Genomic DNA, 27,465 nt, shown 5'->3' with positions numbered 1-27,465 from the left:
TTACAGAAAAGACCTCCGTACAAATAGCATTTGTCAAACTTGTGAAGTCCTTGTCAAACCTGTTGAATGTGTTAGTAGCATGCAGGGAGTTTGATGCAGTGCTGGCAGAGCGTCTAAGGAAAATTCCTCAGCCTGAGTCTTTTATTGCTGCGTGGCTGAGCTGATCTTTGAAAGTTGAAATCTCATGAGAGGACTCTCTCTAATCTGGCTTCTATGGTTTTGTTTTTGTTCTTCCCTTACTCCCACTGATCGCTGTACTCTGCTGTATGCCTCTGCAGGGTGCTTTTGATGATTAATCTAACTCAGCCTCGACTTGTCCTTTTTGAAAGGCTTGTGCTTTGACTAAGTAAGTAGTTTGTGGAGTATATTTCTTTCTACTGTGCCCTAGTGTAAGTTGCTGTTATACACCAAATAACTTCCCAGATTCATTGCTTGAAGTTGTCTGTTCCATAAACATAGAAACATGCTTTTATATGTGACACTTACAATTTATTCAATTTAGAGGTTGAAAAGATTATTAGCATTTTCTCAAGATTTGTGCTTAAAAGTAGGTCAAAGTAAATCCTTTAGTTGTAAAAATTACACAGAAGGTGGTAGTACTTGCGAGTGAGGTTTGGTCGCTTGTATTGAATGATAAACATGTACTGTCATTGATTTTATGTTCCCTGTGTTTTAAATTTTACAGCTAAAACAGAAGTGTTAGTGGCTTCCATAGTTAAGTCTAAAGACATACCAGGCTGAGAGACAAATGCCAAAAAACCTCCTTCACGTAGTTTCCATATGTTGCTGACACACTATTTCCTGGAAGGCTCGTTGATGTGTTGGCAAAACTAGTATAAAATGCCATTTTTTATTAGAAGTTTAGAAAGAACTGTCAAGTTCCAGTTCTTAAAATGGAGGGTTGGAGATGATAAAGGGCCTCTATTTAGTAGGTCTTTCTGCTATTTTCAGTATTTGAAGTGGTCTTTGATCATTGATCTTTGCATGCTAAGATATTGCTTTTCTGTGTCTGATCTTTTCTGATCCTGCTATCTTTAGCTAAGCTAAAATACTGAAACAGTATCTGCCAGTATTTGATTTCTAAATTACAAGGAAATATAAATCAAACCTATAAAGGTGATAAAGGAAATGTAATTTGTTTCTCTAATTTATGGAAGGGGGGAAGACCTAAAACTAGAATGAGGAAAAAAAAGAGGAAATTACTAATGCAAAATGTATTCAAGCCAACACAGTTACTGATTTGAATGTATTCTTGAATTGTAGTAAATACTCTGTTTGTAGGCAGGACTAACTTGACCTGTAGCACAGTGGGCTAACATCTCTAGCCAAAAGATCTGGAAAAGTGCATTAAGTTGAATCTGCTTAAATGTTTAACAGAACTGCTGTGGACTCTGACCTGTACCTTATTCTGTGTAATATATCTGTAAGCATATATATATTTTTCAAACTGAGAAAGGGAAACCATTGTCACAGTTTACTAACGTGCTGATTTTCATTTCTCTCCAAAGTGGATAATTCCCTTAGCAGATGGAGTGAAAGGGAGTGCAGGCTGTGGAGACAGTGGTGGGGTCCACAAACTTGGTTTCCCTTACTATGATCTGAGGGAGTATGGGATCTGAGGTTATTGCACAGTACAAGTTTTTGGACAGAATTGTACAATTCTTGTACGTCTTGTCCCATTCCTGGTCACTCTGCTGTACACGAGGCTGTCAATGACCATTCATGTGTGTGTAAATAGATGTGCCCACATGTCTTACAAGCAGCTTTCACCTTGACTCTGGTTTCCCCATGAGGCTTTAGTTAGCAGATTATTTGTATTTGGTGTAAGTATAGTGGCTGAATTTGTTCTGTGTAAGAAATACACTGTTGCCATCAAAGCACTTGACCAATACCTGAAAGTCTGCAAGTACCTTCTGTCAGAAGCAGCTGACTGGTATTTCTCTGTATATATTCTTTCTGTGTAAGTGTGACAGTACTGGCATGTTTTTTCTTTCTGAATATGGTAGGTTATTAAGCAAAATGTATTCTTGTGACTCTGACTTAGCTCTAACTCTTCCCCTCCCCAAGTCAGTAGTCTGAAAGCCATCTTTGTCATTCTGGTCTGAGTGGAGACTTTTATTCAGACATCTTTTTCCAAAAGGGGCCTTTACTTTTCTTCTTACTTTGACTAGAACCTTTGTTTTTTTCCCAAGCATCTGGAGTATGTGAACTTGTTAGGGTTTATTCTAATTGTGAGGAAGATGTGGCAGCCTACAGTCAGGAGAGTCTGGTCTTGGTGTCCCATCGTCCTGATGATACTCCTTGTAGTTGTTACTCTTGAAGTGAGAGTGCAATTGTGATTGCTGCAGCTGCATGTGCTTGGTTGTTAAATATGCTTAGATGGTTCTCCTTGTGTTGGAGAAGCTGTCCGCTTTCCTGGACCTCAGCTGGCTCTGTGCATCTTGGCAAAGGGGTGGATGTCAGGGCTGCCAGACTTGGGTAGTTCATGTAATACGAGAGACTTTGGCAGCCTCAATTTGAAAGAAGTCTGGTGGTGAGACCACAGGAATGTTGTCTAAGTTGGTACTTGGTTTTCCTTCCATAGTTAATGTTTTGAATGTAGTGACCTTCTAGGTACATGCAAGATGGCTCTGCCCAGGCCATGCGGCGAGTCTGTGCAAATGCCAACTTCTGCTTATGGTTCTGGTGCTGTAATTTCAGTTAGCAGAGCCTGACTGTGCGTTTGTTATTATATAGTTTGGTTCAGAATAGAGTCAATTAACCTGTGTTTGGTTTGGAATCCAAATTATTTGCTGATCTAACTGTTGATTTACGTATATATTTGATGTTGAAAACTTAACAGGGATCTTAGTAAATATATTTTGTGTTGTTTAAAGAGTGAGCATTTTATAGTTAAATCCTAGAATTGTATTTTTTCCTTGTGCACTACAAATGAGTTACTCTTTATATGAAAGAGTAAGGTTGAGATAGGTATCTGATTAATCAAGTTAACCTAACTGCAAGCTCCAGTGTTTTATTGCACTGAATCAGTGGTTGTGATAAGACTTGTGAATGTTTTGTCAAATAGCTTTTAAGATGTATTTTTCCATTGTGTGGTCATATAAAGCATACAGGTACTGACATACAAATAAACTGGAATACCGAGGTTTATTTCATTTTATTTCTGCATGTGGAATTTAATGCTGAGCAAGCTTTTTGAAGTAAGTGCAGTGTAATAGTGGTGTTTCTTGTGTTCTGTCCATTTTTTGCAAACTAACTGAACCATGTGGTAGGATGAAGATGTAAAACTTACCTGCTAAGCTGGAGCACAGAACTGAAGGCACTGATGGCAGCAATGTTCTTCTGTTTGTAAAGATTACTCTGCTTTATCCAAAATAAGCTCTCTGGCTTCTTGGCATGTGAATGCCAGTTTGTTCTCTATGTGTATGGCTCTTGGCTCTTTCAGTGGAGTCTGTGTGAATACCTCAAGTATATTTGATACAGAAAGCATTCTCATAGTTTCCAGTCTTTCTGCTGTAGCATGTGATTGGCTTGGATTTTGTTGTGTGAAATTGCAGTTTCTTTGTAGTACATGGAATTTCAGATTTGAATACCTAAACAATTTTTAGGAATGAACATAGCTTGTACACAGCACTTAAATTTGGTAGTAGCCAACTTTTAATTTGAAATGTGCATGAGAATAATTGAAAGCCTGAATTTCTCAATCTTGTTATGCAAACTTGGAATTCAAGGACACGATGGGGAAAAACACAGTTTTGGTGACTAAGACAGAGGCGGGTGGTAAACTTGTAGGACTTAAAACTTTTAGAAACAGAAAGTTTAAGCGGGCAGTTGCTCTTGCTTCTGTTGTGGATGGGGGAGAGGAAGATTTTGTGAAACAGTTCAGAAGACTTTAGTACAGTTTACTATTAGGAAAACAGTTGCTTTTGCTACCTTTCCCACCTGCCATTCTCTGTATTGCGATGATTTGGGAAGAAAATGGTCAAAGGACTCAGTCTATCAACTTCTGCCATGGAAGGCTTGATTGTCTGACAGAACTTGATTTTTGAGACCAATATGTATGCCACAGTTAGAGGTTGTGTACCTGTCATGGGATCATTTAAGAATACACATCTTTCTCCTTCTTAATTAAAAAAAAAAAAAATTCTTAAAAACCCTTATCAACGGTCAGAAATGAAGTACTCAGTGAACCAGTCAGGCTGTCATGTGCAAGATCAGAAGAGCAGGATTGAGTGCTTAGTACTTGTGCACAGACTGAACCTTGGCCTTGTGCATGATAATTGTTCCTGTTCCTGGGTGATGTCCTTCCTTCTGACTCCTGGCATACCTTGTTTTGATAAGGAACTTCCTTGTAGGTGGGAGAAATTTAGCCCAAGGAACTTTATTGTCACCATCCTGTTCCTAGAACTATTTTGCAGACTACTGTTCCTTGTTACTTCTTTCAGCAAACTTCTGAACAGTTTTAAGTCTAACTATCAAATATTGCTTTGCAATACTGAAGGCTTTTCTGTAGGTGGACTTTTCAGAGGACAGAGGCAAGTGGTTTCCAGGTGCCAATCCTTTCCACCCCTGGTTCTTGTGAGGCAATTTCCTCTGAAGAAAGTTCCTAATGCAGTATTAATGGCCTGTAGTTGACATCTGTGAGCAGTATACTGCCCAAGTGGCTTGTGAAAACACTTCTCTGGTATGTTTAATTTGGCACAGAGAGAGCAGAACCCCAGTGGTGGATTTGAAGGAAAAACATCAAGATAGAAACAGCTTCCTTTCCCAGGAATATCCTGCAATACCTGATGAAGGAGGGAGAAAGTACTCTTAAATAGTCTCTAAAATTAGAGAAACAGAAATGAGAGATCCACTGGATCTTGTGTATTCTCCTGGATGTTCTACTCAGCTCAGCTTTTTTTTTTTTTTTTTTTTTTTTTTTTGCTCAGCTTTTGGCAGTTAGGGTTATGTATTTTCCTACCAGGAGAAGCTTAATGACTTCCCCCCCTAGTTATTTGCTAAGATTACTCAGCACTGGGTGTGTGTTGTAGTTTGGGTTTTTTTATTTTGTTGGGGCTTTTTTTCACCCTGCACCTCCATAGGCACCACTTCTATATTCAACTTGCTCCAGCATTCTGGGATTTCATTTACCAGAGTTGTATCAACAAGCTGTGTATGCAGAGTCCTGTTTGAGCAGGACATGAGGATCCTTGTTTGTGCACTGTGAATTGGTGGATTTCTAGATGAAAATTTAGAAACTGCAACCTTATTGACAAGCTTTGTTGAACTTGATGCTGGTAGAGGAAGTAATTCTGTCATGCAAACTTAAATGATCTGAGATTGCTTTCAAAAGGAAGTTGGTTACCCTTCACAGGACAGTGTTTGGTTGTGCAAGGTTAATTAACTTTTACTAGGTAAAAGCATAAGTTTTTTATTTTTTTCTTCCTCATTCCCTAAAGCCCCCCCTCCATGCAATGTGCAGCTCAAATACTTGCCTATTTGTGAGAATTGTTTTCTTGCTTCTTTAAGCAGAAATGCAGGAGTTTCTTATCTATGTTCCAAACTAATGTCAGTTGTATGAAGTTATTCAAGTATGCTTCTTTGTGTTAGCCCTGTGTAAGAGCTTTCCACCAGTACTGCAGAGTGGTGAAATACTTTCCTTATCAAAGTGTTTGTGACTTGCCTTTGATACGGATGGCAAGTCTGTAGATTTAAGTGACTCTTGGCCCTGAAGCTGCCATTTGGTGCTGGTACTTAGCAGAACTAAATAATGAAGGCCTTATGACCCATGTAAATCCAGGAAGTAATATTCTTTCTCAGTTAATGATGGGTATGTATTATGTCCTTGGATGAACAGCCTGCAAAGCGCAGCTTGTGCACAGTGATGCTTTAAACCCTGCTGTTCTCTACAGTTTTGAGCCAGGGAAGCTTTGAATTTTGAATGTAAGAATATAAAGATATCATTTAAATAGAATCTTTGCCTGTCCCGGTGCAGAATCTATAGAAGTTGCAGTAATTTTTTTCCTTCTAAGACATTTTTAGATAGTAATAGTGAGAAACTCCTTTATATGGGTATTTCCAGTTGTTTACTGCTGCAGACTTGCATGTCTTAAAGGTGTTTTAGCCCAATAAATGGCATTGTGTAGGTTGCTGCTAAGAAGACTGCATATCTGGTTGTAGAACGACTGCTTGAAAATGTACCAGATCAGAGTGATACCTTCTAAATCATCCTGCTGCTGTCACTGCCTGTATGCAATTTCACTCCATCAGGCTTATAAAGCCACTGAAGTGAAAGCCGAAAGGGTTACACAGGAGGTGACCAAGTCCTAAAGACTGCAGAGGATCAATCCATGTATATAAGTGAATTGCCTGACCGAGGGTACTGTATGGCATAAGCTAATGTGTGATCAGTCCTTGCAAAAAAGACAAAGCTGACTGAAAAAAAACAGCCAGAGCAAGAGAGGCAGTTTTTGCCTGTTAATCATGAGACTCAGGTTGTCACTTATTCAAGGGTTATGATCTAATTACTGTAAAATCAGAGAGTTATTTTTTCACTTGTTAGTGAAAAACAAGTGAAACAGTGAAACACTTTTCACTGTTAGTTAGAGACAGTGCCAGTGTGTGCAATGTCCTCTAGCTGTGCATATCTCTTATCTGATGGAAGTCTGTACAGAAGCTGAAACTCACTGGGAAACATCAAGTATGGATGTGGCACTGGGTATGTAACACTTCTGTCACTGCCTGTGGCATTTATTTTAGTCAGTTTTGAGTTGAAATCAAAACTAATGTTCCTATATAGCATATGACAGTAGTTCCAGAGAATCTACAATAATGTGATGATATATATACATTTTACTCTTGTGGGAAGTTGTCAAGTCAGCTATTAGTTGAATGGGGAGAACTATTTGAGGAGTTTACATTTGAAGTTATAACATCTAGCTCTCTTAATAAAGTTTTAGAAGAAGCTTGGCTATACTGTAAAACAATATGTAGTCTGTAACAAGCACCATTTGGATTTTATGCTTGACTTCAAGCAAATTCATTAAAGGAAAAATATTTTAAAATTGTTTTGTACCACTTGAGTTTTAAGGAAGAAATTTATAATTCTCTGCTAGACTACAGCATTCTTGTGGGATCTCAGATGGACTGACAGGATGATTTCTGTACAGAAGCTACAAGTCCTGTTGCTGCCCTGCAGATGCAATCCCTATGTGGGAGTGCTGCTGCTCAGGACTCAACTGGAGCCCTATCCCACGAGCCAAGGAGAAACTGTAGGGCACAGCCAGCAAGCCTGCATGTCTGGATCCTTCCCAGGGGATCCCTTGGGTAACCTTGCCCTGGTTTTGCCTTTCAAGCAACATGTGCCCAGCTTGCCCTTCTCTCCAGTCCTTCACCCTCAAGGTCCTGGTGGAATTTCAGCCCTTGTGGAGCTGCAAGCAGCCTGTCATCAGTTGTGTCAAGCATCAAGCCGTATGGTGAACTCATGCTTTCCAGAGAGCATCGACTGCAGCCTGCTACCCAACAGCATTGCATATATCAAACTGATGCTCTGCAAAACTGCCACAGCATGCTTCTTGCCATTTGTCTCTGGTCCCTCTTGGATTTGGGGACTTTTGTTTCCTGGGTCCAAAGGGAAACAACCAAGAAATGTAGAAGGTATACAACTCTTGTATCAGGGCAGATCTCACTGTGAGAAACAGTTTCCTTTGTATGAAAAACAAGATTTTCTTTTGAATGTAAACCAAATGTGTTTTATTTGGGTTATTTCTGCCTGAGACAGTAACATTTGAAACAATGGCTGTGAATTGCCCCCTTGCTCCAGATCCCAGTTGTGCAACACTGCAGGTGAAATACTGGCAAAACTGTTTGGATTTAAACTACTATCTAGCAATACTTACTGGAAATCCTCAATAACCATTGCGCCTTTAGGACTTCTAATCATTGGGTTGGTGCTCCTTCCTATTTGGCTACCAAAATATTATTTCCTGTAATTGGTATATTGCACTTTTGTTCGATTTTTTTCCCACTATATAAAATCAATATCCTAAGTAGTTTTTAAGTCTAAAAGCACTGTTTTTTTATTGGCAAATGCAGCATTTTCAGAATTAAATTCTGCTGTGATGATGTTGCTGTGCAAAATGCAGTCCTAATTCAGTGGTAGAACTTCTTGGTGTGTCAGTGGAAACTGTTCTTGGCTGGCTGTAGTCTTTATTGAATAAATGACCACTTCTGCACAGCAAACAACTTTTGAGTCTGCAAAAACTGCAAGCTGGTTAATTTTCTGGCTTGGTTAATGTGAGAAGTCCTAAGCATATTGATTAATTCTTCAATTTCTACTGCAAAGCAGTATCATGGCAAAGGTGCTGTTCTTTCAGTCATTAGTTACCAATTTGGTCATCTTTTTCATAGAAATGAATCAAGTTATAGATGTATTGCACAGAATATTCCACTAAAACTAAATAGTACTGCTGTGCATAGAGGGTCTTGCTTCACTGCAGGTTGGGAGTACTTCAGATGCTCTGTAAACTAGTTCATATCGTATGTCTGTGCTAAATATAGCCAAATGCTGAAAGGCTTCTCAGTTGTAGGTGAAGATCTGAAGGACATGCAATGCATGAGAGCAGATGAATCTTTCTATGTCTTTAACTATCCAATTCCATTGATACAATCCATACAGAGAGTACTGCTAATGTCAACTCCACGTTGTATAGTACTCACACTGGGGCTGTGGTCACTGATGCTTCATGAAAAGCTTCAAGTTAGCACATGACCTTAAGAACTCTCAGTGTATGCTGTCTGGCACATTGTGTTAAAGCCATTTCTACTCTGACCTGCCCAGTTGTGGCTCATTCTTAGGACACAACCACCTTTTTTTTTTTTTTTTCTTTAACTCCAAAGGTTACAACTGGCATTTTAGCCACCACTCTTGCAATGTTGTGCTGCTTCTGCAGAATATTTCTGCTGGATATACTTAGTGTTTTGTGAAAGCTTTGTACTTGTCAGCAAAGAAGAGATTAGCAGCAGTCTTCACTTAAATATTATTTATTAAATAATCAGGATGTTTAAAACCCAAATTTTAAAAATCACATGCAAACAAACAAACAAAAAAAAACCAGTCAAAACCAAACCACCCTAAAGCCACCAGCAAAAACACTTTGCCTTGCAAATTCCAAGCTGTTATGGCCATTCCTGCTTCTCCGTGTACCTGCTTCCCTACTAGATTTTACTTAGCGAGGATGAGAATAGAAGAACATGGGGCAAGTTAAGGGGATTGACAGGTCTGTAAAAGAAGAGAAACATAATGCAGGATAGAAAGGTTGGTGGGAGGAATGACTTGTTACTTTGGAACAGCTTCTATTTTGACTGTTTGAAGTTGATTTAAAGGAAAATGGGCAGCAGGGGTGCTGATGGATTGAATTTTGTCAGAGAACAAGAAATTATGATCAAGAATGTATAATGAGAGGCATCAGGAAAATGACTGGATATCTGAAGACTAGCGTGAAGCTTGAGAACACTCTTGAAGAGCACAAACCTTATTGGGTCTATGTGAGCAGATAGACAGACCTAGCAGGAGTTGACAAAGTATCTTTTGTTCTGCATAATACATTACTGCCTTTCTTCCTATACTGATAGTATTTCTATCAGGCAGGATTAATATTTCAATCAGAGGGAAAGTTCCTCTGAATAATCATGGACCACTGTTTCATAGCTTCAAGATACCAAAATGTATGAATGTACCCTTTAAATGGTACCAGTGGACAAAACCAGTTTAGCAGAATTCCAGGAAACAGAGAAGGTGATCAGATTTGTAACCCCTATCTAGTCAAATAACTTGAACACTGATGAGGATTGTTGAACACTGAGCTCTGACATTCACAGGCTTGTGTGTACTTACCTATTCAATCAAGTCTTACAAAAAGAAGTACCTGAACCTTGACCTTGCAAGGAAGTGCCATAATAAATGTACTATTTGTTTTTTCAAGTTCCAGCTCCTTACTTTTATTTTGACCTGGAAGTTTATCCTTCCTTATACAATAACATATGCTTTTGCTAAATAATTTAGTTGTGATTAAATAGAAAAAAAAAAAATCCCCAAAGTCTCTCTTTGAAAGGTAATGTCTAATTTACCATTAAGAAAGAACTTAATGGTATTCTTACAAGTTCCTAAAGAGGAAATGACTGAGTATTGATCTCATGGAAAAGCATGCACAGGCTTTGTTCACAAATGGCAATGGATAAGCAAATTGTAACTAAGTATATAACTGACCATGTGTGGAGTTGAAAACCTTGTGAGTAGCCTGACACTTTTGGCAATGAATGCTTTCTTAATGAAGCTACAAATGAGAGTCTGATTAAGTTATGAGAGTGTGCTGGACTGTTCAAACAAGGGGCTTATTGCTATTCTCATTGGCATATTCAAATATATAGCTTTGTTTTGTTTGATCATACCTTTAATCTTAGACAGTAAAGTACACTTCCTTACTTGCAGTGTGTTAGTAGCTGGTGTTTGTCACTGGTTGGTGTTTGCTTAGCTCTTACTTACGTGAATTTCATCCTGGCAGTTGCTGTAAAATAGAGTGGGGAAAAAGACACATGCATTTGCAGAACACTCTGTCTAGGGCATTGCATGTACCTCTAAGTCCCTAGAATACTGAATGACATTTCTGGACTATGTTAAATACCTTGGTTATCTAAGTAGAAGAAGGGTTTTATTAGTAAAAAACAAAAACAAACAAACAAAAAAAAAATGGATCAGTGTTCTACTACTGAATACAGTTTGCTTAAAACTTACCTAACAAAAAAATTCACAAGTTGACAATTACAATAGGAAGAACTGTGTTATCAAGACACTGTATAATTCTGTTGGAGTACCTCTGTGTGTTATGTGCTTACAAATGGTCTGAAATTGAAGCTAGAGAGAACAGCACAATGTCCTTAAAGACAGGACAACAAGGATGGCCAGAGTTTATAAGTAATTAAATAGATAAGGATTTTTCATCTTAGCAAAGCAATGCCTAGGGGCAAGGAAAAAAAAGAAGGGTTTGAAAGCCATTGAAGCTTTCCATTGAACCAACACTGAGGAGTGCATTGCTGGAGGCTGAGAGTTTGGAGAAAACACTAGCATTGCTGTCTCAAGCAACCATTTACTCACATCTAGGGCAAACTACGTGGGTCAGTGTACTTGTTAGGATTAGCTGTCGTGTTTTGGGGTAGTCTGATGGTAGTGTCATGGTTTGAACATCTTATGGGAAGTCAAAATGTCTTGCACAACTTCAGGATGTCCAATTTATGCAGTGGAACTGCTGTTCTACTTTACTTCTTCCATATCTTAGAACCTCAGTTACCAAGATGTAACTGATTAAAATTAATGCTTCTTGATTACTGTAACTTTTATATTATGCTGCTGCTTCAGCCTAGAAACAGTCTAGCAAATAGCCCAGTAGAAGGCAAAACCTGATGGTTTATACCTTTGGAAGTGATAGTATTCCTTCAGTCAAAAATGCCTGCATGATTGCTTGCAAACATATAGTGCACGCTATTTTTGCTTACTGTATCAAGTGTTTAACATGGTTTCTGACTTCTAAAATACCTTTGACTAAAGTGTACAAATATTGCTTAGCTACCTTGTGGAGTGGGTTTGTTTATGATTTGGAAATTTGTTGGGGTTTTTTGTTCTTTTGTAAACATCTTCAGAGTACACTTGCTGGTGATACTGTGTATTCTGAAGCAAGCAGTGTCATGAGCATATGAGAACTTAATGTAATGCACTGTTAGGAGTAGATTGTGCATGTAATGTTATAAATGTTTGTGCAAAGTTGTTACAGGAGCTTACCTTAATCTTCTAGAATAGTTTGAATTAGCTTGGTAATAGGCTATTTTACATTAAAATGTGACATTACTGAGGCAGCAGAGACAGCTCTGAAATCTGCAATTCTGTGTAAATGCAGCATTACCTGAACTATTTTGTGTTTTCCTAGTGCTTTCTTATGGGGCATATTCAAACAATACTGAACAGCATATTGGGAGGATGGCTGGTTGCTGTGGATGATGCCATCAATGCCAGATGTACATGCTGAAAAAGTCATATGTCTGTGCTGTGTTCCAGGACATGGTCAGGTAAACTGGTTGTAGTGTAATGCATTCATATATGAAATGCTTTCTATGGTTTTTAATTTCAGCGATAGTGGTAATTATGACCGTGTAATACAATTTTCTGTGGGAATGCTGATGCTGCATTTTGCCTGGTATCAAAGCATGTTCAGTTAATTAGAGCACTGTAGACTGCCTCCCTGCATGTCTGGGCACACCCTCTGCTTTCAGATTTATTCCCCACCCCATGTCCCCCTTCATACAGGCTTACAAACAGCTGATGGGTTTTAGTAAATACTCTGTGATGATTAGCTTGAAAGAGTCAAGTTCCAGATGAAGTACTATGAAAAGTAAAAAATTATTAATATCTGCATTGTGACACTAACACAAACAAACTTGAATTCTTGTAGTAATTTGTCAACCTGTGAGTTGAATTATGTATTGTAATTATCTGGCTTTGATTTCTGTTTACCTCACATGAATAAGTGACTGCACACTCCTGGACACCTCTTGTTGGTTAGTAGAAGTGACAAGATCTTGCTCTAAGCTCTGTTCTGTATGTTGTAGTGTATTTAGTGTATTTCTCCTGCATCTGGGGCTGTTGGCAGCCAATCCCTCTTCATTTTAGGACAGTCTACTTGCGAAGCTTCTTTTGTTGTGGGTTTTATTTTGTTATTGGTTTTTTTGTTTGGTTTCATTTTTGTTTTGTTTTTTCTTTTGTTTTGTTTTTGTTTTCCCAGTGGTATTGCTGTTATCCCAAGCTCTTACTTCAGTTGAGGAAGGGGAAAACTTAGAGCTCAGATAGTGCAGACGTTTTCTGCAGTGTGTAGCACTTGAAGTATGCAACTCAAATTTTGTATGCTGAGCTTTAACCAAGGCAAAACCAGCTAAACTGTTTTGCACTGCACTGTAGTGTGTTGTGGAGGCCAGGCATTCATAATGCTTGATGTAAGAAAAAGTCAAAGCAAATTTATTAGTATTTAGTTTAGAAAATTCCTGAAGTCACTAGTTGCCAGGAACAGTGTGTTCTCGGCGAGGGCAACTGTTGTGTCTGTGTGTCTGCTGCTGACCCCCCCATGGTGGAGATGCTGGGCTGAGGTTAATTTTTCATTCAGCCTTCTATGGCAAATCTAAAACTAATTAATTTCTTTGTTACATGGGAAGTTATGGAGTGTCAATTTGTTAAAGAATAATGTTCATCTAGGTAACAGATTTTTAAATACCATAGCTGATCCTTAGGAATACCTCTCTTTTTATGCAGCATGCTTTCAAGACTCTAAATGTGAAGTTGTATTTTAAGCTGGTCTACTTGTTAATGAAAGTATTGATTACTATAGTGAAAATTTGCTTTAAAAATAGTTGAATTAGTAATTTATTTCTACACATGCTCTGGCTATGTGAAAGTCCAGCGCACTAACAGACATATATGTATATGTCCACTTTGGTATGTGCAACTTTAATATGCTTCATTATTTATCTACTCAGTATCAAATCTGCCGCCTTTTTTTTTTTTTTTTTTTAGCTTCTTCAGCATCAGTTCAATCAAACTTTACTTTTGTTTTGTTTTAAATTTTGGCATTGTTAGCTACATATAGTAGCTATACAGTAGCTACTGTAAGGTAATGCACCATTCTTTAAATTCTTGGGATTTTATTCTTGCTAAGTCTTGAAGTTGCCTATTTTCTGCAGAATGAAAGCTCTTGAAAGAGGTAAGACTTCTGGTTTGATCTGAGATACTGCTGAGTCAAAATGGAATCTTAACTCTTGTGTCACTAGGTGAGCAAGCTGTGCTAAGGGCTAGTATCTATCCAGACAAGTAAAAGCAAGTTTCCATGTGTCAAAACAACAGTGAAACCAAAGTTTGCAAATACTTTTCAGCAGTTGATTCTGTGATTGACTTAAACTAATGGAAAATTATTCATAATAGATTCTTGCCCTGCCTTCAGGAAAGACTTTTTTTGAAGAACTCTTCAATCTGCCTTAAGTTTCCTAATTAAAGGTGAAAGTGAGGGTACTACAGTTGTTTATGCTTCTTTAGGGATTGAATAATACTAAGCAAAATATATAAATCAGCCTTGAAGAACTAGGAGATGTTTTAGCTAGACAAGTAATTTCATATTGGGAATGGGAAGGGGACAGAGGAAGGTGTGCTGTCTGATCTCAGTAGATTTTGTTTCCTTATTTCAGGGTCTTTTTACCTTCAGTCTGAGTCAGATGTTCAAATACCATGGAAAGACAATGTTGTGGGCCAGAAGCCACTCTGTGTTTGGTTCATAGTGAACAGAAAAATTCTTGACGTTCTAGAGTAGTCTTACTTTGGATGCTGCTGTCTTGTACTCAGAACTGTTTATGGGCCCTGCAGCTTTATACTTTTCATTAGTATGATAAAGGCTTTATTTTGAATGTGGTCACTTAAGTGTGTTTTCAGCTGAAGAAAGTAAGGTTTAAGGAAAAAAGTGAATTTTGAATAATACAAGAATTAATCTACCTTTCCCTACTTAGTATGCTGGCTTCATTTTATGCTTTCCAAAGTATTTGTGCATGAGTTTGTTTTCTTTCCCCTACTGTGGTTTCCAGAATGGCTTACATGGTTTCTGTGAGGATTTAAACTCATTTGTTAAAGAAAAAAATCAAGAGTTGCTTCTCAGAACAAACTTTTTTTCCCAAAGAAGTCTTTGATTCCTCTACAAAAATATGATTACAGAATTATTCTTCAATGTATCTAATCAACATTGCTATACCAGAAATCTAATATTAGTATTTTTAATATTATCATCATCTTTTCTGACCTTGTTGCAACTGTCTTGTATTGCATCCTGTATTGTCACCATAGTTGAAACAGTGAAATAATTTTGGACTTTAATGTAATTATTATGTGAATGATGAGTTATTCTGCCCACTGTCCATACTTAATCCTGATGTACATGTCCTGCTGCACTAAATTTCAAATACATCGTTATATCAGTATCCTTGTTTGAGGAGACCACACTCTGATGTCTGCATTTTTGTTTGAACACCAGAAGCCTGTTTGCTCATTGTTTTTGATGACAAGTGTCCCCCTTCCTGCTCTTTGATTGGAGAGTATAATTTGTCATTCCAGACAGGTAAAGGTGTTCAAGAGGTGGTAATTTTCTTCAGTTAGGAAGCTGACCTTTGTCCATGAATGCATCTTCAGCCAGATTGCCTTGTCAGATCCAGTGAACTTCTTCCCACCCATTCAAGTTTTAACTGCTCTGAAAGCCTTCTCGCAGATTCCTTACCCACTGCAACCATATGTTATAAATCTGAAGTTCTTCCTGCCTCTGGTCTCATTAGAGGTACTAGGATCCTTTCATATGGAGCACTACAGAGGTCATCCAGCTGCTTTGGACTGTTTGATCTTCTCTCTCATTCACATCCTTGTGGTTTTGGTACTTGGGTGCAGTCTTAGTGCTTGTTAGGAGCTTGTCACTGTATATTGTAAGGGCTCTGTGCTGTTTTTTGTTTGTGACTCTCCACCCCATGTGTGGTCAGTTGTCCTCCATCGTCTGTCCACGTCAATCCCACCCGGTCACCTTTCCATTGGGTTTTGGGTGAGGCTATATGGCTCTGCTCTGCTGGAGAGGACACTGGAACTGTTTTGTCATCTGGCTAATCTCGTGTCATCTTTCTGGAAGATGGAGGCAGTTAACTGGTATGGAATTGCTTTCCAGTGACTCTGAAGGTGTCCCACATGCGTCTACGGTTGGCTGCCTCACCAGCATGGGGGCAGTGTACTGCTTTAGCCCCAGAGCTGATCACAAACCTCCCTTTCCTCTCTCTATTTCAATTCAGATACCTTAAATAACACTTTCAAAATCTTCATCTGCCTCTGCTATGTATTCCTGCCTTGAAGGGCAGGAAAAAGGCCTTCAGTGCAGAGAAACAACGGTCTCTAGGGCTGTTACTGCTCTGCATCAAGGGATGAGGACTGAAGTTTTTCTTCACTGGCATTCTGAGTGTCGCTTCTATGTTGCTGCTCTGATGTATGAAGTCTAGAAACTTAGGAATACTTACTGTCTTAAAATCCTGGTTTGGCTAACTTTTTAAAATTTCTTTTTAATTCCAGAACATTTGAATCTTCTTGGAAACATGAAAACAAAGAACTGCTTTTTAAATATCTTTCAGAACAATTGACACATTCCAGGGAAAAGCAGTTGGGGTTTTTTCTGCGAAGTTCAGAAGAATCTGCATTCTCTGAGATTTTAAAGAATTATAAAATGAAAACAGTTTAAAATTTACCTTTCAAAATGAATATTGGGAAGTCCGATGACAAAGCAAAGAATGGCTTGAAGTCTTCCTTGCTTATAAGGGATGAAAATGGAAATAGCTATGCATGTGACAGAGGTGCACCTTCCTCAGAGAATTGTGCCACCAAGATACATGGTAATTCAACTGCCCAAAATATAGTGGCTGAGCATGAAGGTGATACCATTTTTGAAAATAAAGGTGACTTCAGAAGTCTTTTAAAACAGCAGTGTATTGAAGTACTTGATCTGCAGAAGACACCTGGTAAATACAGCTGCACAGGAGCTCCATTGGGAGATACAGATGCTGCATGCAATTCTTCTGTGACTGAACAGACTTCTACATGTCCTTTGAACTGTGGTTTGGATGTAATGACAAGCTTAGCAAAAGGTGATTTTTCTATGGCAAAAATGCAAAATCAGAGTATCGAACACTCAGTGCCTTACAGTCAGACCGACTCCAAGTCTGTATTAACTCTTTCTGCTTCAGAGCAGAACATGCAGTCCCTGAAAAATGACAGGACATGCTGCCAGCTGAGCACATTAGATGTTACTAATGTTACAGGTGAGAATCTGAGAACTGATTTAAATGATGACATGCATCTGGGAGAAACGTTGATCTCTTCTGAAGTATGTGTCACAGAGAAATTTGATAGAACCAACTCAGAAAGAACACCTAATTTCACCTCTGCAGGTGTTGAACACGATCAGAAAAACACTATCAAGAATGATAATGAATCACAGGAAACAGATGCACAGGCTGTAGAACTACCTGCTGGATGTACAGATCATTATAAGCGAGATGTATTATCACCATGCATTAATAGTAATGAGGATGACCAAGTGAAATCCTTGCAGATTACTCCTTTCCAGGATGAAACTGGGAATTCCAGTGTTGAAGTGTGCATGGATAGGGATGTAAATAGTGTGCACCTTCTCCCAGATCAAATGGATGGAGAACAAGTATCAAACAAAACTAGTGAACCTTTAACCAAAGAACAGCGTATTTCTGGAAATGCTGCTTTTCAGAATATGCACAACATTCCTTCTGTATCTTGCAGTGTTTCAAAATTAAAGAAGACGGTTATGCCTGAGCTGAAATGCGAAGCAACTTTTGTGGTCTTCAGTCCAACAGCTGATGAAAGCAATTCATCTCTATATACTTCAACTCCTAAAGAACGATCAAAAAATAGGACTTTTTCTGTTTCAGCTTTGGAAGAACTTGGAGACAAGTCTTCTAGACTAAGACAAAGTGAAACATTTATAGGAGGGCATAACAGGTCTGGGCTTAAAGCTAATTCAGATCAAACTGCAAGAAAACCAATGGGAAGGCCTCCTATTGCATCAACAACCAAAGCAAAGAAATCAGAGATAGTTAGTTTTCCCAAACCTAATTTTAAAAATGTTAAGCCAAAGGTTGTGTGTAGACCTGTGCCACAGCCAAGAGACAGTGCAGCATTAAAACAGTCTCCCCAGTCCCATCAACGATCATCTGTCTCCTCACCTTCAAGGGTTGGTTCCCCAAGGCAATTGTCCTCCTCTGTAAATGTGCTGAAAAAAACAGTAGATTCAGCTAAAGATTCTAAGGTGGACTTGCCTGTAAATAGGCCCTATAAGCTACATGTTAACAAACACCTTTTCACTAGCCAAATCAGTCATGCCACAACACATCCCAGAAACACTTCCCATAAGGTTTCAAAAACACCTGCATTAAAGTTAAGTCTGAAAGACACTGACGAAGCAAGTGCTACCCCTCCAGTGTGCTGCTTGGCTTCTGCTGTGCTTCCAGCATCTGGAGAGAAATCAAAAGAGATACTAAATGATAAAATGGAAAGTTCGAACTCCTTAATGATGCCTTGTACTCAAAATACTGACCTGACCAAAGGTGAAAAAGAGCAATGCAGCAACATAGGAGTGCTTCTGGAAGCAACATTGGTAAAAGATATGGCAAATGAAACATTTGAAGTGCACTCTGTTCCTTTGGTAAGTTTTTTTGCTTTCATACCTGTATGTTTTTGTACATTTGCAAAAAAGAAAATTCAGTATTGTACAATGTGAAAATTGTGGAATGAGTTTGGTGTCTACAAGTGTAACTGTAGTGTTGATTTCTATGTGAAGTCTCTCCCTAGTAAAGACGGTGAAGAAGTATTGTTTTACAGATGAGTTGCAGTTGGCTTCAATTGCAATTTAGTGTCTCCACCTTCATCTTGTTCCATAACATAATTTTTTTAGTAAAGTCCTTTTTTAAGGCATTATAGTTTGTAAGATGTTTAATAAAAGCAAACAAGTCTTAATTTAGTCAACCTCGTAAAATTGCCTAGCATAACTTGGTGATGTTTTCCAAATACAGCTTTTAATGTACATTTTTTTCAAGATTGTTCTAGTGATGCTATGATTTCAAATAGACATTAGAGATAAATTGGTGGGTTTGGAATTTTTTTTCTTTCAAAATGTGCTTTACAACTAAAGTAGACTTTTTAAAATCAGTTGTGTAAATGTTGTGCATATATTATCAGTAACATTAAGTCACACAACCCAGAGACCAGTAAGTTGGTGAAACATTTTGTTTTTAACACCTTAATTTCACTGTCTTCTTTGTATAATTTGGGAGTTTATTTGTTTGAAGTAGAGCTGGGACTCATTAGAATAGTTGGGAATAGTCAGGAAATATTTCCATGCAGAGGGCATATACCTGGTTTTAGGCAGTCAGCCAGCTGGAAGGTGCAAACTTCCTCGCCAGGAGGTATGCATGCACTGGTTGGTTGGGAAATATTTTGGGATGAGTCAGCTGCCTGTCAGGAGAAATGTGCTGCTTTCAAATACACTGAAAGAAGGTTAAAAGAAAAGGAGGAGGGGAAAGAAGGGAAGAGTGTTTGGGTTGGGTTGACAAGGATTTCAGGAGCTGTGGTAGGGACACAGTTGGAGTCTTGGTGTTTTTTGGAATCTCTCCTGTTGCCAGCTTGTGGGTTCAATATCTTACATTAAATTGGTGAAATGGAGGCAGCAGCTGTTTACTACTGCTAATTAAACTTTCATCTGAATTTTTGACCTTACTAATTTGCCAGAAAATCTCCAGCGAAGCTCAGTATATGGGGGAAGCTACTTTTTTGAAATATTGCACGAGCAAATAATAAGTACTATTATTTGATTAATAATTTAACTGGAAAACCTAAGCATGAAAGCAAGAATGGTCTTTTTTAATTCTACAGTCTTTAAGAGTTTGCATTCTTTATTGGTCCTTGCTTTTGGTATTTTATGGTATTAGAGAGAATGTTTTTAATTCATTCCATTACCAAAAAGGAAAACTTTGTGATTTTAATTGTTCTGCTTGTACCTGGAGAAGCAATAGAGAAATTTCTCTAAAATGCACAGTAGAAAAATCAGTGGTCTTCTTAAGTGGAAAAGTGCAAATTAACATCTAAAAGTGAAGATGAGGATTGTATTCAAAAATTGAAAGTTTGGTACTCTGACCAAACTGCTGAAGTCAGCTTGAGTCACAGAAAAGCATGTGAAGAGCTGAACTGTGAAGTGTCTCTTTATAGGCTTGACAGGGGTGGCCGTGAACTAAAGCCTGTATAAACTGGAGCAAGAATTCTGTGTGAAACATAGATGTTTCACACATATAAACCAGTTATTTTATACCTGTCCTAAATCTACTCCTGTGTTTATGTTTTATCTATGGCACCTCAATGTAAAGGATTTTAAGCTGTTGTGACATAAGACCTAGACCAGGAAATTAATTATAAGGACTGTGACATTTCAGGTAGTATAGGACAACTTAACTTTTCAGGGTCTTAACATGTGTAGTTTGTTGGTTAAGATCTTGAGAGTAAGTGTAGTCATGTAATTGAGTGTTTCAATTTGAGTTTGGGGAGGAAGAAATTGTGATGTTAAATGACCTCTGTAACCTCTTTTCAGTGTGTTGGTCATTACTAGTGATTAGCTTCAAACTAATAGGTTTGCATTGCTGAAGATTCAAGAGATTGTTCTTGAGATTCTGAACTGCAGATGTGGACAATGGGATAAAGACTAAGCATGTTTCCTACTTGGGTGGTCAGTATTTCATTACAGATGCTGCAGAGGGAGATCTTTAGTTTCTCACAGTGGTGGTGTGTGGCTTTTTGGTTTCTGTTTTTTTCTTAAAACAGATGCCTTCTGTGAAAGATGGGACAACACAAGGGAAAAACATACCAAAGAAAGACCAAATTACACCACGAAGTGTATTAACTCCCAAGGTTAAAATGGTGCCATCTGTGTCAACCTTGAAAAGAGGATGTGAAAATAAAACTATCAGCACTATTAAAACACCTTCTCACAAAGAAGCTCTTATGTCATCAAGCTCTGGTAAGAGAATTTTTCACTGGAATATTACCACTTAACCAGTTTCTTGAAGTTTTCTTATCATACTTAATTTACTTTCTGACACAAATTCTAGGGTGGTACAGAGCTATATGTCTGTGTTAAATACAATACTGTCTAAATTGTAAATTGCTAATACAGAGTGTAGTGCTATTAGAAAAATCAATATTAAATATTATTTATATTTGGCTATGTTATATTATTTTGTGAAATTAAAACTAAAATTACTTGAAAGAGGGAAAAAAAATAGAGTGCTCAGGTACAGTGTTCTTTGGATAAGCAAGCTATCCCAATGGGAATAGCATGAGTCCTTATTTCAGGACATAACATATTTTGTTCAACCTAATTTTAGTACAGCTCTGTAGTTTCTAGAAAGGGGAGAACATAATTGAAGGTAAGACTACTGCTTGAGCTGCTAATTAAACTCAGACTGATTAATAGCAAGGGCAGGGATGAATCTCTCATCTAGTCTGTAGGCTGCTGCTCAAATCTCATGACTAGAAACTAGATTCTGTAACTGTATTATAGAGATTCTCTGGTAGGTTATGTGCTGGGTTTTTTTAACCAAGTGTGGCAATCTAACTCCTTGCAAAGGTAGCTTGTCTATGAATGACTATACTACAGTGCACTGTAATTAGGAAAGTACACACCCTGCTATACCCAGTAAAACCTGTTCTTTTTTTTTCTTTTTTAACCCACTCAATCTAAGATTATAAAACAGTAAAAAAAAAGTCCCCTTAATTATATACAGGTGGTAAAGTGTGATAAAATCTGTATATGTATTCCTTTATGGAATGAGTCTCTCAAAGAAAGTGGATATAGGCTATTCTCCCATTTGAGGCTTGCTCATGTGAGGCACTTGCTGAGTGAACCAGGTACCAACCTGTAGGCTGCCAGTTTCTTGGAGAACTCATCACCCCTCTTAATACCAACCCAGAGCTTTCCTGTCCTCTCTGTAATTATGGCCTTAGAAGAAGAGAGATGGATATAGATACAGAGTTTTCCTTTAGGTTATTAATCCAGATAAGATTTATGATACTGTCACTAGAAATAAATGTAAACATAGGTGAGTTATAGAACTAACTTCTTTCCATCAGGAAAAAAAAATTAGATTTACTTTCAGAAGAAACAGAAGTCATTTGCTGTTGAAAATAAAAACATTTACTCCTCAGATTTTTATTTTTTTAATAAACCTGTCACTCCTTAGCCAATTGATGTATGTTGAAATGACAGTAGTCAGTAGAATATTTTCCAAATTTTTGGTACTGGAAAAAGGCTGCTTAAGCTAAAAGCACAAAGCAGCACTTTAACATTTCAAACTTATGATGTGATCTGGTAAGACTGGAACTTTAATGCTGTACATGAGAAGAAATTTATTTTCTCCAGCTTTATTATAGAAGAAATTTATTAACTCCTCCTTTGCCTTTTCCCCAGTCCTCTGTTCTTAGTTCACTGTTTCTAGCACATATTACCCTTCAGCTTGCTTATGCAATGTTTTAGTGCTACAAAGTAGGGTTTCAACTGTATCAGGTTAACTTCCCCATCCCTTACAAAGGGAGTTTTTAAACGTGTGTCCTTGTACTGATGCAAATCAGAGGATAGGATTATGGGGTGGGATATGGGGCAAAGGAGGAATTATTTGGAATTGCTGCTAAACCCCCACAGTATTATGTGACCACACCTTTCAAGTAAAACCATATCTACTGCTGCTTACCCCTTCTGTTTTTAACATTTTTAACATAACCTTTTTGTGATGAAGTGGCAGTTTGTAAACTAAACCCAGTTACCTCTTTAGGCTAAAGCATTCCTGAAAGGAATAATAGTTTTTTACAGTGGCGTCATTTAAACGTTTTGGTATTAAACTTCAGCCCCCAGATAAATCACTCAGTAGCTGTACAGTTGTTTGCTGTCAGGTTTTTGTTAGACTACAGACAGCCTAGCTAAATCCAGAAAGGAAAGGACTTCTGAAGGTTGCCTAGTCCAGCCCCTGCTGCCTGTAACTGGGTCATTACTGAATTTGGACTAGCTTGTTCAGTCGTTTGTCAAGTTGAATTTTAAAAATGTCTGAATCCTAATGAACTTGTTTCTTCCTGAAGTACTAACATATGTGCAGCTATTTCTTACCCAGTTACTGATAGTATTTGGATCATTGGGCAACAAGAGAAGTTTGTGTAGTTGAATGCATTAAATATTGTGAACAAGACAAATAATAGTATAACTCTATGTCAACTCTCACATGTATATGGAGAGGGACAGAAGTGGTGCATCAGTCCAAAATGTACTAGTGTGTGTATTATTCCTAGAATAATCAAGGGCTTGTGACGGTTGTGTTCATACAGTGGCTATTCGAGAAATGAAAGAAAAAAATGCCATGTGTGAAACACCAGTTAAAAGATCCTTGGAACTTGTTAGAAGTTGAGGTTTTGATTTTTTTTTTCCACTTGTAAAACTTAAATACTCAGTGGTAACATACTAAGCCAGTTGAAAGCATTTCTTCTCAGGAAATTTCCTGATTTTCACCTGAACAGACAACAGAAGGAGAGCAGAACTCATATCCCAAACACTGTATTTTTGTGAGGTTATTTGCAGAGCATATTAGGCTAAAAATAACTAGGTTTGTTTATTTCAAAATGGTTGCTGAGCATTATTCACCCATATTGGTGTATCTTAGCTGGAACTTGAAGTTTTTGCTGAAATAGGTTCACTAAGAGACACGCCCACCTTGATCCAGTGTACCAAAGTGATTTGGGAAATGATGAAGCCCCATTTCTGCAACTGTGACCAGATTTCCAGATTTGCTTCAAGTTAAATGCCTCAAAATGATTTCTGTAATTATTTATCTCTTTCTTCATAAGAGGGGATGACACACGCACTCTAAGACAAAAATCTTAATTCTCCACAGGTAACTATTCCATGGCGGTGTGTGTAGGTTTCTATAGTACTGGATGGCAGGCTGTGTCTTTTGCTATGTTTGTTTTCTGTCAATGGCAACTTTTATTAGAATTCAAGACGCAGAATAACATGTTTGATTTACCTGTTTTTACTGGAAGGGATATGTAATTTCAGAGCCCTGGTAGAGAACTTTGAATTAGTTTCAAATTCGAAGCATCTGTTGTTTCTGTTTCCATGAAACACACAGAGCCTTCTGCTCTAGATGTATCATAGCCAGTGTGGAGGAGTAATAGCCTGATAACAGTTGAGGTGTTATGGTTTGTGAAGAGTCATGTCTTTTCCTTGCTCGAAGGGAGGAGTTGAAGGGGATTGCATTGAGCATTACTCCAAGATTTTCTACTATCATGCCTGCCCCAGCAATTGTATATTATCACCTGTGCAGTTGAACAAAAGCACTATGACAGTTTGAGCCACAGGAAATTATTTTAACAGTATCAAATAGGAAGCTAAATTATTTACAGAAAATCTAAAAATGTATATGCCCACCAATGCCTTTTTTACCTTCTTTTTCTGACCACAACCTACCTGAAACTATGTAAAGGAGAGGAGTTTTACCTGCAAGTAAGACTTCTGATACACTATAACTTCATCTCCACTTCTGCCTTAAAATTACACCATTACTTTAAATTATTTCTCATGGTAAGAAACTTTACATTCTTGTTGATGTCTTAGCTCTGTCAAGATGAGAGCCCTATCAAGCTTTCTATGTAATTGAAACTCTTTGGCAATCTGAAAGTATCAGCAATACTATTCCTCTGCTTACTGTTAAAAGATTTGCAGAAATAAATGGAAACCATGTAAATCATATGTGTAACAAAAATGTCTCTTGCTATCTGCTGGAGTATTTTTTGACATTTCACGTACCCTTTTGTCTCTGATTTAAGTCACTGGTATTCCTTCAGCAGTATAGTGACCCTGTGCTTTACTTCTGATTTCCATGAATCTAATCCAGTGGTTACTTCCTTTTTCTCTTGGGGGTATTTTCATCATTTTAACAAGACCAATGAAAGCTTGGATACAGAGAAGCTTTAAAATATAAATTCTGTGTTTCCTTAAAGATATTTTTGAACAAATGAGACCTTTCACTTATGACAAGTTGATCATACTGCAGGAGTTTTCCTGTGTTCTGCAACTACCAGAAACATAGAAAAATTAATACCCCAGATGGTACAGAAAATATGTGTGTGCAGGTTTAGTGATACTTTGAAATACTGATTTTCTTTTTAGTTCATAAAAATACCTGCAGCTGAATTTTGGCTTGATCATACGTTAAATGAGTGATTGAGAGAAGCTTCCATAGTTAAACAGAACAGTGACAGATTAAGACTCAGTTTGTTATTGAGTGTTATTGCTGTTTTTTGCACAAACAAGGACTTCTCAGGTGGAAAATTATTTCAGTCAGTTCTCATACAGCTGGAGACAGATATAAACTTGGTAATTCAGGACTTGTGGTACAGCCTTTCACAATACTAGTGAAGCAGGAGCAAAACAAATTAGTTCCACTAAGCATTCCCACAGTCCTTAAGTCTTTGTTCTGACACTGAACTAGGTAACCCAAATATAGTTACTGAAAATAATTTTTCAGCTTGTATCATTCCTGTTATCTACCATGTGACTCTTTAAAGCTGGATTGACATACTGCCAAGAGGAAACAAAATGTTTAAAAAGACAAACATATCTCCCAGGTTCTCTGCATTGAAACAGTTGGGACTTTACTTGAAATCCTAGAATAGACAGTCACTTGTAAAGTTAATATATTTTCTCATAAACAAGTCTGGAATGCACCAGGGTCTGCAAATAAGGCTTAAAATTTAGTTTCAGTCTGTGTTTTTACACTTTTCTTTTACAGAGCAGCCAGCTTCTTTTATGGATCGTAAAAGCGGGTTCTTTGTACACTAGTTTATCTGTGATTTAAGCTGATTATTTGTCCTTCTTAGTCCAAATTGGTGGGTTTCAGTCTCATTTTCTTTAATACATCTGTATTAATTAAAGTCTGTGTTTAAAGTGAACTTAAAAATTCCATGTTTCCCTTCAGAGGTATAGGAAGGAGGAAACTAATACATGGGTCTCTGCAGAACATAAGATCATTTTTGTCCATAGTATGACACAAAGCTTGTGTCATACTCCTTCTTTGGCCATCCTAATCCAGACATCTCTTCAGCATAGTGATTCTGTATCTCGTGACCAGTTCCCTAAATTTGGGGAGAACTTATTCAGTGTATCCAAAAGGACTTTTGTACAGTTGATGAGTTTGTGAGAGTACAGAAAACAGTGTTAATTGTGAAGGCGTGAGAGCCTTGCTGTTTACTGTTTCTCCAGTCACGTGAGTTGGACTTGCCTGGTAATGTTTCCAGCCTACTTCGCCCTTACTTCTGGGACATCCTCAACAGGAATGGTTTGCTGGAAGCTGCCTGGAGCAATATATTTACTTGTGCTGAGTACTGACCATTAAATTCCTGCCCCATGTGTTGATCATTCAGCTACAAAATGGTCAGTTCACAATTTGAAGCCAGAAAGGAGCCATGAAGTGATGTAATCTGAATGTAGCTTTGTCAATTTGCTTTTAGCCATGACTACATACTATCAGAAAAGCTTACTGTTATTTGATACCTATTTTCTTGTGCTATTTTTCATTAACAAGGAACTCTTCCTGTGGGATAGGTTCAGCTTGTGTTTTTGCAAGCCTTTCATAGGGGTCATCATAAAAATGTATTTTGGAATAATATGCTTCCTATTTAGCTTTGAAAGTCAAGTTGACCATGAGAAACAAGTAAAAGTGAAAGGGGTAATATGGGATCTGTTGCTGTGAATTATTTCAAGGCAAGCTGTTTATTTATCTCTGTATAATTTGGATGTGATTCTCTGAGTTTTGAGGGGATGGGGAAAAGAGGCAGAGGGAGTTGGAAATATTTTTGAGTTTATGGGTAATTCAGATAATATGGCTTTCAAAAGAGGTCATTTCATCCTGTCAGCTTTGCTTAAGGTGCCATCAAGTGAGCATAGTTAGGGAAATAAATTTTTTACATATGTTCCCAGACTTTTTTACAGGCAATTTTGTGACTAGCCCCATTGAAGTTTTAGTATGTTGTACCTGTACCAAGAAGCATGATTGTACTTGCAGAGACTGATTCTAACAGTCAGCATATTGGTGCTGTCAGAAATGTGGATGTGTCTATAAGAATATTCTCCTTTAGGAGAGAGGTGTGCACTACTTCCCTGCAGGGGAATTTCTTGGTGCCTAGTCATTTACTTGCAAGGACATGCTGGTGTGTCTTCAAGTAGTTCTTTACCTGTACTGCTTAGTTCTGAATTCTCTCAGGGTAGGTGTAAAGGAGGAGGGAAGTACGCATAATTGTCTTCCAGAAGAAATGTGTGTTTGTTTTCCTGCAGCAAGCTTCCTCTTTCATTCAAGGAACACATTAAGTCCTGCAACAGAAAACTTGAAAGATTTGTAGATAACGTGAGTTTTAAAGCTGCAGTCTAAGTCAAACAAAATTCAGTGAAGGATGTGTGATATGGAGAGCTGGACAATAATGAAAAGCATGATTGGATGGGGTTGGTGGTTTTCTTTTGCCTTAGCTTACTTTGCAGTACATTGATTTGATTCTTGTGCCCAGTACTCTTAAACAGACTGAGCTTTACCATACCTGTGTTAAAGCTAGGGGTTGGGATTGGATTGTTTAAGTCAGCATGCAGCCTATGAGAGTCTCTGCAAAACCAGAGTGGCCAAGCTTTGCCACTACTGTGCCTGGGAAGCTGGTGTAAAACTATCTGCTATCCAGAGACAGGCTTTGCTTGGGCTCATAGGAGGTTGGCA

The 27,465-nt window shown here is 37.9% G+C and overlaps 1 protein-coding gene across 7 annotated transcripts in view; it reads left to right on the top strand.

Annotated features, from left to right (window-relative positions):
- The window catches only part of MTUS1 (microtubule associated scaffold protein 1), a 115,783-nt gene that overhangs the window by 16,722 nt on the left and 71,596 nt on the right, over positions 1-27,465 (top strand). For 6 of the 7 annotated variants that reach the window (XM_021536582.4, XM_077782850.2, XM_021536329.4 and 3 more), the window contains 2 exons: positions 16,160-18,320; positions 20,486-20,681. In XM_021536582.4, the coding sequence (XP_021392257.2) occupies positions 16,341-18,320; positions 20,486-20,681 (2,176 nt within the window). In that variant the 5' untranslated portion in view covers positions 16,160-16,340. Of the gene's footprint in view, positions 1-4,923; positions 12,100-16,159; positions 18,321-20,485; positions 20,682-27,465 lie in introns of those variants that run through there. The other variant, XM_021536421.4, reaches the window with a different exon arrangement.

Source organism: Lonchura striata, chromosome 4 (genome assembly GCF_050655825.1).
Source record: "Lonchura striata isolate lonStrDom1 chromosome 4, ASM5065582v1, whole genome shotgun sequence".
In the NCBI taxonomy this organism is placed as follows: domain Eukaryota; kingdom Metazoa; phylum Chordata; class Aves; order Passeriformes; family Estrildidae; genus Lonchura; species Lonchura striata.
This window is presented reverse-complemented; position numbering and strand designations above follow the sequence as displayed.